Source organism: Pseudorasbora parva, chromosome 5, assembly GCF_024679245.1.
Source record: "Pseudorasbora parva isolate DD20220531a chromosome 5, ASM2467924v1, whole genome shotgun sequence".
Taxonomy (NCBI): domain Eukaryota; kingdom Metazoa; phylum Chordata; class Actinopteri; order Cypriniformes; family Gobionidae; genus Pseudorasbora; species Pseudorasbora parva.
In genome coordinates this window covers 45,095,038-45,108,073 of record NC_090176.1, presented here as the reverse complement: position 1 = coordinate 45,108,073, position 13,036 = coordinate 45,095,038, and the positions used below count along the sequence as shown (strand labels likewise).

Genomic DNA, 13,036 nt, shown 5'->3' with positions numbered 1-13,036 from the left:
CAACCAAGCCTAGAAAAACACCACAGAACCACCCCTTTAAATATACTTTAATATAATATATAATATAACGTAGAAAAAATATAGTTTTCTACATTTCTAGTTTGCTACTTTTTTTTTACTTAATAGGATAGCTCACTTTGTTATTTCTAAGACTTTTTTTTTTCTCGGGTCTTTTTACTGCTAAATCCTTACTGAAGATCCACTCTAAAGAATGTATTCATTTATAATATAATTTTTTTTTTTTAATCGTGATTAATCACACTTGTCGTGGAATTAAACACATCATTTATTTCAATATGTTCTTTTTGTCATCATTTGCTATATCTAGCAGTAAATCCTCAGACACTAAATAACTAAATAATATAAGGAATCCATATAATTCATACATTTATATGCACCAAAGCGCGCGCACAGAAAAAACTTCTCGGAATTTGCAGTGTATTGTATCTGTATAATGCAACAGCAAAGAGCTTGTTAAAATTTTAGGCAAGTCAAGTCACCATGTGTTTGCGCATCAATAATAACGGACTCATGCGTGCTTACTGTATGACTGCTGTACTTCACCGCAATTGTCGTTACCTCGATTGCAATCTTCATCCATGAAAACTTTACTAGCGAGACGCTAGTTTGCTTTATCCAGCTGAGAAATGTACTTTGCTTATCTGGCCCTACAGCGCTGTGATGTTTTGACATTCCGTTCAGTCTGTATTTCACACAGCACAATGCGTGAGGGCTCGCGCTCTTCAGAAACGATCACAGAATATGACACAGCTCATGTTTTAAAGCGAAACACAAACTAAAATCAATAATTCACTGGAAAGCCTATGCGAGTCTCTATTCTATCTGCCATTTCTGATGTAATCAGCTTGGTTTTCTTTACATTACCACTGTTTAAAGGAATTTGCTTAATGGATCATTGAACTGAAAACTTTCCTGGAGATTAGCGGCTTAAAATGATAGGGATGCAAACAGAAGAAAAATCGAATGATGTAAATTATGTTAATGACACAATTTTGCATGCTTCAGTCATTTATTTGTGTTAAATTGTTTTCACGCGCTGAGGATTTAGAATTAATCGCATGCTTTAACACGTCAGCGTTGATAGCCCTAGTATTTATTTCTTCGTTTAAGAGAAATCCACCACTTAGACAAATTGTTTCTTACTGTTGCAACAGAAAAAAAAATAAAGAAAAAAATTATATATATATATATATATATATATATATATATATATATATATATATATATATATATATATATATCCCTTAAAGTTGTAGTTGATTATGATTTTACTTTTTAACTTTAGTTAGGGTGTAATCTTGCTGTTTGAGTGTAAACAACATCTGCAAAGTTAAGATCGTCAAAGTTCAAAGCAAAGGCAGATATTTTCTTTTAAAGAAATCGCTTTTTAAAGGGTTAGGTGATTCACTAGCGGCGGCTTTGGTGTGAGTTTTTTTTTTTTTTTTTTGAGTGGCCTTGTAGGGCAGCAAAGTATTCTGGGAATTGTTGTCTTTCATCCCCATGAGACAAAAATACATTTTCTGTCTTTTCTTAGTATAGAAAGCACCAAATTCAAAAATAATTTCACATTTCTACTACATTAATGACCCAGTTTAAATAAAGATTCATCCTCCCAGTGCTGAAGTACCCCTTTAAGGACTACAACAACAAATGGCTGGCAGGGACTGAAATGGGCTTATAATCAAAGTGGCAACCTCCCCCAGTTTCTCTTGAAGCCAATACGGAAGTGACTTAAACTGTAATTCATCGACTGACCACTAGGGGCAGGCTCCAGAAGGGATCCGAATCTCATTGGGTGTGGTACAAATTGTGGTTTTGGTCTATACATCTAAATTTTGCCCTTCATGACAACTGTGAGGGGATACATATTTGTCTCGTTCGTTTACATTATATAAAGCCTTAAAGGGTAACTAAACCCTAGACCAACTTTTTTTAGTTAATGATCTGCAAGACTAGGGCTTTATTAACTCGTTAATCATATTAACTCGTAACTCTAATTATTGATTAGAGTAAATATTTTAACATTTGGGTATAAAGTGTTTTAATTCTATAATATATGGTGTAAAAATGTCTTAGTGCTGCCCTCTTAAGGTTGAACGGTGGCTACTGCAGTTAAATTTTCCAATTGGACGTTGTGGTGCATCGTGACGTAGGATGGTACTTCCAACGGCTAACTACCACGCCCCTGGCACGAGGTCACCACGCCCTGAGAAATGTTTTCCCATGATCACATGATGAGAACGGCTTCAGTCCAGTACGAGCGCTCATGTTACATGAAGTAGAAACACTATGAATGAAACTCTCGTCACTTGCTTTTAACATCCTAATGAAGAAAATACAGATAAATAATACAGTTGTAAGTACATGTTAAGCTTTTCTTCTGATAGTTTTGCCACCTGTCATGTCAACAGATAATTTTCATACTTCAGACACTTTCAGACAAACCCTGACACGCAAATGGTTGCCATGGTAACGAACAACAAATCCGTAACATGCTAGACTTCTGGCGTATGTAGTCTAACTTTTATTTGAGGAAATCTGTTGTAATAGGCTATTAGGTTTGAACTTATTGGTCCTGCGCTTTTTTAGTGGCATTCAGTATAAGGATATGGCTGTTCAGTGTTCATAGATTAGTTAGTGGTCTCATTCTCTCTTGTGCTGCTGCTTCGCTAGCATGAATAATTGAATGAAACCATCGTCGGCATCAGGAGTTAACGTAGTTTGAGCCAGCGGCTCGATTGATAAGGCTCTGTGTCCACAGACATTTCACCCTCCTCCACTTCAGGTGAAGGTGGTGGAGAAAAGTCCTCTACTTTAGATGACCGCTCTGTTGCAAAGCTACTGTCCTCCCTCCAGTCACTATCCATCTTTGCGAGTCTGACAGCTGTCAAACAAGTTGTCACTACGGGTCTCAGGTGCACACCCCCCCGCTCAGCCTCGCCCTCGTCTCGTCCCCTCTGCCTCCGCTGGGCTCTGCCCACTTTTGCAGCATTTTTCAAATATTGCCAGTGGGCGGAGTTAAGGGGGTCGCACACCGGACGCGGAGCTCGGCGGCGCGCCACGTCTTTAAAATTCGAACACATTGTTTTCAATGAGTGTACGCACACCGGTGGCGGCATTCGGCGCCTGTCCGCGGCGACTCAGGAAGTTGTTCTAAATCCTGTCGCGCCACAGAGCGCCATTTCAAGGCTTTATATTAAAAATATATTATCGTTAAGGTATACTGATTTCACCCTTTGCTACAAGACACATTTGTTTTACATTCTGAGTTCAACAGCTTGAATAAAGTCTAAACATATTTTGGGGAAATGTATAATAAACGTAGCCTTTTAAAATGTGCGCGTCCTGTGTGCGATACCTGAGACGCTGCGTGGCGCGCCGCCGAGCTCCGCGTCCAGTGTGCGACCCCCTTTAGGCTGTGAACAGGGGTTTAGTTACCCTTTAAAGTTTTGCATAATTAAGGGCGTGGTTACTGACTGATGGATGGATTGGCATTTGTCTGCGTTCTGTTAGTCACGTGACCTCGGCTCTGCCCATGTCCTGCCCCTTTGACTATTGTCAGTTATCCAGGAGTGACGTGTGATGACACAATGATGGCAAAGGCCAGATCAGCCCTACTTTACGCTTCAGAGCGGCTCTTCAGAATCCTATGGGTGACATCACGGACACTACGTCCATATATTTTTTAATGTATTTAATTTGTTTTCTAATGGACGCGAGACAAACTAAAAAATCTAATTACAGTTAAGGTAATTTTTTCCCAAAGTTGATTTCTGTCATTCTAGCAGTTTTATCACGCTGATTTCATTTCTAGTGTTCCTTCTTTAAAGCTGCAGTCCGTAACTTTTTGCGCCCTAGCGGTTAATAAACAGAACCAAATGCGTCTTGCGGAAGAACATTGTAGCCGGAGCTACTTCCCTCTGTTTATGTCTATGGCAGATCACGCAGGTACTTTGCTCCTCCACAGCGGAACCTACCAGTCTGGCCTGAAATAGTCCCAATATAAACACTTATTATAAGTGTACCATAATGATTCAGGGTAAGACAAAAACATAGTTTGAAAAATTGATTCATGTTGTACATTCTCATTATATAATTGTTGTAAATCTTGAACACAAAAAAAGTTACGGACAGCAGCTTTAAATAAGTTTGGTTCTAGTTAGTTATTCGATGCTATAAAAACGGGGTGTGTGAATTTACGGCTTCTCTGAGTGAAATTGTCACAGAGGCACTAACAGATTTTTTTCCAGGATTCGCACTTTGCGAGTGTGGGTGGGCTTTTGATATCGCGGCTCTACTTCCTGCTCTATACTGCGCAGACTCGGTCCCAAATTCCCGCAAGAGGCTTCAGAAACTTCCGCAGAAGAGAATGAATTTGTGTCGTCCATATTTATTTTTTTACGATCTATGGTATTTTCCCAGATTTTCAAACACCTTTTTCCTTTGAACTAAAATTATTGTTATTTCCCTAATTTGGTTTAGAGCTCTTTGTTGCAGAATCGTTTGGAGAAAATGAATGAGAGAAAATACTTCCCAAACTAAAGCCACTGAAAAGTGGGTGGTCACCCTTACAGTCAATGTAAACATCAGTGTAGTGTGCTAATGAGAGAGAGAGAGAGAGAGAGAGAGAGAGAGAGAGAGAGAGAGAGAGAGAGAGAGAGAGAGAGAGAGAGAGAGAGAGAGAGAGAGAGAGAAAATGTGTGTGTCTTGGAGCTTCTGTGAATCTGCCCCGTGTTCCAGGAAACTACAGCAGTGCACATAAACACTCAGCATGCCTGCAACGGCTCTGTGATGTCACCAGCTGAGAGGAAGGGCGGGAGAGGGAGAGAGAAAGAGAGAGAGAGAGGAGAGGGGAGGGGCAAGGGTGACGGAGTGAGATACAGACACAGCCGGAGGGAAGAGAGTCAGTGAGAGCGAGACGGGGAATGTGAAAGACCGAGAGAGAGCCACACTCAGCGCTGTTAGAGGCATCGAGCGCCGCTTGTGGGAGTCGCTGCGCGTGTTTCCTGAGAGTCGTAACCCCTCCGGCTCAGTGTCTGCCGTCTCCCTGCTCTGGACTTTAAGGGCTGATGGGTAAGTGTCGTTTCTGTACAGGGTGTTCTGAGTGAGGGAGGTTGAGTGGGCGGACGGACGGACGGGTGTGTAAGGACTATGGCTTTATTGCATGCTGCTGAGATACGCTAACACTCTTGTGTGGGTGTGTGTGTACACTCGCGCTGCATCCTTGAACGCTCTCTGTTGAGTGGTGAGAGTGATGAGAGCTTTTCAATGCACTTTATTGTCACTGTTTTGTGCCGAGTGTGTGTGTGTGCGTGAGAGAGAGAGGTGTTCCGCTTGGCTGTGCTTGTGGCGCAGGGTCTGTCCTGGACGATCTGTCTGGTGAGAATGGAAAGTAGGGCTGGGCGGTGTGATGTTGGACATGTCAGCCGGTGGAGATCCCGCTGTACCGTTTATACCGTGGTAGATGCGTCTACTCAGTGGGCAGGACTGCGTTACATTGTTTACCCCTGCGAGCGCTAAAGAAACATGGATTAATGCAAATGCAAAGCGGGACGTGTCCCGAACGAGTCAAGACAGGGAACTTGTTATTACAAGGTGTTTGGCACCGCAAAGTGCAGTTTTGTTGTTTAAGGTTGTCAAGCAATCTCGCAACTTGCCGCATTCTTATATAGTTCAAATGATTAGGTCACGTGTGGATGTTTATTGGTTAATGGCTTCGATCATGGTTCATTCAGTAGAGAATTAGGAAGAAAAACTGTCTGTGTATGTTTTTTTGTTATTAATTGAATAAAGCAGTTGGTGAAAACATGTTTTTTTTTTTCATGAATGCTCTTATCTTCTTAGAAGTATTTAATTTGTAAGCATTTAATTTACTGGATCATCCAATATGCATAACTACATGAATATAACTATATAACTGAATTTGCAGTGACCTGTGTTATTGTGAACTAAGACTGAAACTAAAACTATTCAAAATCATTCATCTGTATTTTGAAAAATTGCTATAAGATGAAATTTAAAATAAGTAGATGGGAAAATAAGATGGAAAACTTAAAATTGGTAAGTAATCAAAATAAATACATTCAAGTTACTAAAAACGACTAAAACTGAATAAATAAATACAAATTTAAGCTATATATAAATTACTAATAAAATGGCAAAAGCACTTAACACATTTACTAAAGCTTTACCAAAAAAAACCTCACCTCTTGATAGGAAATACATGTTGGGGTGTTCTTTTTGGTCATGACCTTGTAACAATCCAAGAGTCCAGCACTCTGTAAAGTCTCCTCCAGCACATCCCAAAGATTTTCAATTTTGCCAGATTTGCCAATTCATGTTTGGAAATGATTCTTAATGCTCCCTCCCAACCATTCTTTCACAGTTTGAGCCTCATGAATCTTGACATTGTCTGTCATCCTGGAATATGACATGATGCGTCTTTCACATGCTTGTTTAAGAAATGAACAGCTACACACTCCATCAATTAGGCTTATGAAGAACTGTTGTCAAACATATAACTGCTAGAAACATAATAATCACTGCAATAATGATCCAGTCATAGACTCTAAATTTAAATCCTAGTAGAGACTCTTTTTTTTGTTTTAGTTTGGGCAGTGTATATATAAGTATAGTGGCTATATTTAATCTATAGGTGTTTTTAGAGATGATGTAATGATGATTTTGGTGTCTCAGTATCTTTGTGTCAGTGAAGAGGGGTTTTCATGAAGGTGTTGGCCAGTGTGTGCCCAGCCCATCACACACACACACACACACGCGCGCGCACGCACGCACACACACACACACACACACACACACACACACTCTTATTCATCCAGGAGCCTGCAGTGTCCTACCTCAGTGCCATTCACATTTGAATGGGCATTGCTCACCCCTGCTCTCTCTCCTCTCGATATTAAAAGCACATGTGACCATCAGCCAGTGGCTTCACAGAGCAGCCCAGCATGCCGCATTGTTTTCATTCACGTTTAGTATGTCCGCTCTTTTTATTTCGAGTTTTCTCAAGTTTTAATGAGGTAAAGCTTTCATTCAAACCATGTGCTGAGAGGTCTATATACCATCTCACATAGACAGACTTCATCAACATCAGTTTGCTGCTCATTCTGCCCAAGACCTGCCCACTTAGACAGGGAATACACTATCTAATCAACATTTAAAAAAACAGTAACCGTTTGTTTTGGTTTTATATGTCGTTTAGAGGCAGGTTAATTTGTATTCATTTATTTATTTTTATTATTATTTTATTTGTATTTAATTGTCATGACTCAAAAATGCCATTGTGTGTGTGTGTGTGTGTGTGTGTGTTTTACTATTATATATATATATATATATATATATATATATATATATATATATATATTTGTTCAGATTTTATGTTTAGCCTTAAAACATTGTCAATCTACTGTAATTGGATACAGTTTTTGTTTGGTTGAAATGATGAAGAAGAAGAAAAAAACAATCCATTTCAGAATGAATACATGCATATCAAGATAATGAATATCAACAAAGTAATGAAAGATGTTAAGATAAGTAATTTTAGCTATATCAACCTGAGCTGAGCAGGACATTCATAATATCAATGTCATAGATTTGAAGCACAAGTTAATCCTAATCCAGTCATGCCGAGTCAAGCTGCTACTCTGCTAGGGGACCTGAGGATATAAATAGCTCCAGCTGCCGGTCGCTCCCACCATTGGAGGGAAATGCCTGGAGCATCTCGTTAGAGGTGGAGTCTGGATGAGGGCGAGAGGCTTTTGTCACAGTGAGTGAGAGAGAGAAAGATCCAATACAAACTTGTTTTTCTTATGAAGGTCTCTGAGCATTTTTTTTCCATCTCCTAATAATTGAATCAGGACTTAAGTTAGTAGAAGTTTTGATAATTATTTTTAAATTTATGGTTTGATGCATAAAACCTTTCTGACGAAATAGGTATATGCAGAAGGTTTAAACTATAATATTTGTATAAACCAATACAGTAATACTTCATTTCATCTGGAATATTTGCCTACACAATTTTTTTTTTTTTTTTTGTTTTTTTACAAAAACATTTGAAGGTATTTAGTAATTAAATAATATAATTTATAATATTTATATTTTAAAATATACTTATAGAATATTATACAATTTATATTAAATAAAATTTGCATTTTGGAATTTTTTTGAATCGATTTATTATAACAAATTAGAAATGTAAGTTTCAACATACTATTTTTGTTGAGGTTTGCATCAGAAATGTTATTAAAACATCTGCTGTGATTAAAGAAGGATCGTAAAAAAATTGAGTACATTTGGAAAAATATTGTGATGTCACCCAGCCCAAGTCTGAATATAGTACCTCATTTTATTATATTTAACTATAAGCAAATCACATGTGTTTAACTATTTCTCCACTCTTTTTTGTTGTTGTTGTTGTTTGGCCTTGCCAACCACCACCAGTGTTTTTGACAATGTTCACACAACATTGTATAGCCCCTAGAATATTTTCTTGTATGAATATCTGAACATGCAAGCAATATGTCAAAGTAAAACCCACTCAGTGCCTCTCATCAACCCTTTGAACAACAAACATTCATAAGCAATGTTTTAATCGCTTGTTTCTGCTCCATTTTCCTGTGTTTTGATCCAGAGATTCTTTACCCTTCCATAAGATGTCCCATAGCACCCCCTACCGTATAACAGTGAAACATGGACAGCCTGAAAAGTTCCGCTAATGGCGGGGGAAAGAGTTAAACTGCTTGATGAAAATAAACTCAGTGCATACTAGAACCCCTTTGTTTTTCTATCAAACTTTCTAGGATTCGTTGTTGACCTATTGACCTCACCATAATGAGGGTGACTGTTTGGTCAGGACTCATTTGGGTGATATTATAATGGCATATTTGCACGTTTGGGGTGAGCTTTAGGATACAGTGGCCCGTTAATTTGGTTAATTGGTGATGACAGCTATACATTATCCTCTGTTTTCTGTAAACATGTCATTTCTGATCAGCTTATGAGTGTTTGAGCACCCGCTCTCAGAAATAGGCACGCTACGAAGGATTGCCTGTCTATACGTACTTTCTTTCTGTTTGTTTTGGCTCGCTTATGGCTGGATTGATGATCCCATCGTTGAAGCGGGATTCGGCGGACACGCCTCTATGATAGCGGCCGGTTTTCCATGCTCATCTCTTTATGCTGTGATTACACTGCACTCCCAGCATGAGAGGCTGTAATTGTGCATTCATCGCAAGCCTCCGAGTAAAGCGTGGGTGCCAGTGACCAGTGATTTTCGCTGCACTTGAATTAATGGAATAAATTTCAAGGCTTGCAGTGAAGCGTAATTTTACTGCCCCATCCGTCCAGGTGGACAAGTTCGCAGGGCTTTTAGATAGCACTCAGGGCTTGGGTTCAGGAACATTTAGGGTTTATTTTTTTGCCGTCATCTTCCAGTAGTTGACTTGATGAGAAGATAATTGTCCTGTAGATGATTGCATGAAATGGGGGAAGATAAGAGCATCGATTGATTTCGGTAGTGCTGTAGACTGTTGGTCTTCTGAAGAATAAACATGTTGCATTGAATCTTAATGGGAGCTGTATCCTGTTGGTTAAATTATGATTTTATGCACACACACACACACACACACACACACTTGCAATTTACTTTCTCTTCACCGTTCAAGGCCAGATGCGTGGTTGGTGCCAAGTGTGGACGGCTATATGGAAGAGCTGAGTGTGTAGGCCTTTTACTTAAGCGGCTGTGTAGACTAAAAGAGACTTTTTAAGAACGCTCCTCTAGCTGCCGGCGGTTGGCTTTTAGCCTGCGCAGCCGAGCTAATGTTCAGGGACCGCTGCATTCAGGGGTCGTTAGAGACACCCGGTTGGTAAACACACACGCCGATACCACGGCAACCCCACTGATGTCATTATGACCTCATAAGCGACTTCATGTCTCGCTTATTTAAAGACTGAAGGGTGGAGGAGTAGGGATGGAAAACTGAAAGACCCCGTCGCTCTCCCTTCTCACTTTCAATGTGAATTTTTACAAAATATGCCCAGGTCAAATTAATGATCAGATGTCTCAAATGATCAGATTAAATAAAAATATCCCAACGATCACATTAAATAAATTAATTATATTCAGTATAAATAGGGTTTGGTAAGGTTGGTCGACTAGTGCTCCAACTATTTATTAATTCTTCATTTTCTTTAATATTTCAGCTTTGGTGCTTTAAAGTGCATACTCTTATCCACCAAAAACAGTTTGCGCCCTCATAGCCAGAGCCTGTTCTAAGTTAGGCAAACTAGAGCCGGTGATGTCACGCTGCTACTTTTTGTTTACCTGACTATAAACAGTGTAAAATCAAACCGTGCATGTCCTGGTGTTTGTGCAGGCAGTGCAGAACTTCTGTTTTGAAGTTCACACTCACAGTAACGGGACTGATTTTAGTGAGTGTATCGGCAGCTTGCATAAACTCTCGGACGGTACTATCATCTGTCCTTTTTGGAGATGTATTGAAACTAAAACCGTTGAATCACTTGCTGTCTCACTTGGAGGGTCTCTCTCGTGCCACCATTTTATATATCTGAGAAATGTAATGCAAAGTTATTACATTGCTCAACAAGACTGCCATAGACAGCGACAGCATTTCTCTTTTTTTCAGCATTTTTCCAGCATTTTCCCCTTCTATCTGGCACCATTCGAGCAGTATATTTTTAGGCCTGGAGTTGAACCGATCTTTCTGGCCCGGAACCCCCTTTTCTGCAGTGGAAAAGTGCCGAAAGGTTTGAGGACGGACAAAGGCCGGGAACCCACTCCAGAACCGTGTTGGTGGAAAAGGGGTATCAGAGATGTAGCGTGCTAACAGAAAAACTGTTTTGGTCTGTAAGCATATGCAGTGATGATGTATTTTTGTAGGCCAACCTGAAAGTTGGCATCACGCTGGTTCCCTTGACAAAAACACAGTTGAATTATCACAACAACAACAACAAAAACTCTGTGGTCAACAAAAGTTTGATACTTACCTTTTAAATTGGAAGAAAAAAAATCTTGAAAGATTTACTCACCTTCAAGCCATCCTAGGTGTTTGTGACTTTCTTCTTTCTGATGAACACAATCAGAGTTATATATATAAATATCATGGCTCTTCCAAGCACTTCCACGAGTTTGAAGCTCAAAGTGCATCCATCATAAACAAACTCCACACCGCTCCGGGAGGGGGGTTAATAAAGGCCTCTGAAGCAAATAGATACGTTGTGTAAGAAAAATATACATATTTTACAGTCTATTTAGTAAAATAGCTAGCCTCCAAACTTAACGTAAGCGGGGGCTTTAAACTGCAAGAGGCGTTACACTTTGTTCGTAAGTTAAATGCGGAAGGCAGTCTGGCAGAAGCTAGATATTTGACTTTATAATGTGTTAAATATGCATGTTTTTCTTACACACGCATATCGCTTCACTTCACTTCTGAAGGCCTTTATTAACCCCCCGGAGCCGTGTGGGGTGTGTTTATGATGGATGGTTATTAATATAACTCTGATTGTGTTCATTAGAGAGAAGAAAGTCACATACACCTAGGATGGCTTGAGGGTGAGTAAATCATGGGAAATTAAAGTGAACTAATCCTTTAAATGTTTAATCACACAATTAAGCTTAAGCATAGATGAGTTTACCTGTTCAGCGTGATACCGTTTAATGTCCCTGACAGCGTCTTTAGTCCCATTTAGGAACCCATTTTTCATTGTGTAACAGGTGTAAAAAAAGAAAATCATGAGTGGGGGATTACTGGTGTTTAATGTCGTAGAACAAAATGTAAAAATATCTTGAGCTTGTGTTCACCATAGACCTTATTTCCAGTCTGAAACCCCATTGACTTTGGGGTGATGGAACCGGAAGTGCTAAGATGCTAACTCGTTTCCAGGTTTTGACCTATAAGCATACATCATCCCTGCAGCATGCTGGAGTCAGGTTAACAGCTCAAAGCATGTTACATTGGCATTACATTTTGTCATGCAATCTATGAATGGACATTCACTATCAATATTATTTCATTGATCATCTTTGATGCGACAGTAACCTGCCAACACATGGACGTATTGATGAGCACTCCTGTGCAGCTCCTGTGAAAGCCCAGGGGGAAATGAAAAACATGTGACTCATGCCATTTGTAGTCTTTGTTTATGGACATTACCCGTGGCTATTTATAGTAGCTTCTGTTTGGAATGAGTAAATTTGCTATCATAATTCTCCCTCTCTCTTTCCATCTCCCTCCTTTTTCCTTTTTCCTCTTTTCTCTCATTGACTGTTGTTACATTCACAAGGAAATTCTGTTTTCATCTCTAAAGGTGTTAACCAGTTTGCCATATTACATTTAAGATATTTTGGCTTTCTAGAACATAATTGGAATTCTGTCACACACGCACCTTATTTGGCATTTTCTGTATATAATTAGTATTAGCCACATTTTTTTCTGTCCTCATTCTCAAGTTAGTCACTCCAGATTTTACATCTTGCTCTGGACACTGGTCAGTGAACGTCAGTGTGGCCTGTCTCTTCATGGTACAGAACAAACCCTCCTCTATTCGCCTGAGCATGGCCTGCGGTATCTGGGGCTTCTCTGACGCAATCAGCATGCAGTTCTGATGTTTCCCCAACACCTCATTATCCACGGCATCCCAGCAGAGGGTCAGAGGTTCAGTTAGGGACACTATTCTGTAGGAAGAGGCATTGGGCCAAGAGCCGGAGCCGTCCTGGGCTTCTCAGGGGGGGGGAGGGGGAAGGGGTGTACAAAACGTTGATATATAAAGTTTTGGTTTATTGTTGGGTTGTTCTCAAGCGTTATTGTGTCCCAAATCAAACTGAATTAAATATAATGTCGTAAATGTGTACTGTATCAGTATATTAGATCCGTGCATTTTCTCTTAAAGGTGCCATGTGTAAAAATTGAGGTAAAAATATCCAAAAAATGACCTACACGCATCAAAAGAATGAGAAGAAATAAGTGCGATGTTATCATTA

At 39.6% G+C, this 13,036-nt stretch overlaps 1 protein-coding gene across 4 annotated transcripts in view; it reads left to right on the top strand.

Moving 5' to 3' along the window:
* hdac4 (histone deacetylase 4) overlaps positions 1-13,036 on the top strand; it is a 264,950-nt gene that overhangs the window by 140,293 nt on the left and 111,621 nt on the right. Inside the window, exon 1 of one of the 4 annotated variants that reach the window (XM_067444478.1) lies at positions 4,853-5,094. The exons of the other annotated variants lie outside the window; for them this stretch is intronic. Within the exon in view, the coding sequence (XP_067300579.1) occupies positions 5,091-5,094 (4 nt within the window). The 5' untranslated portion in view covers positions 4,853-5,090. Of the gene's footprint in view, positions 1-4,852; positions 5,095-13,036 lie in introns of those variants that run through there. 4 annotated transcript variants of the gene reach the window in all.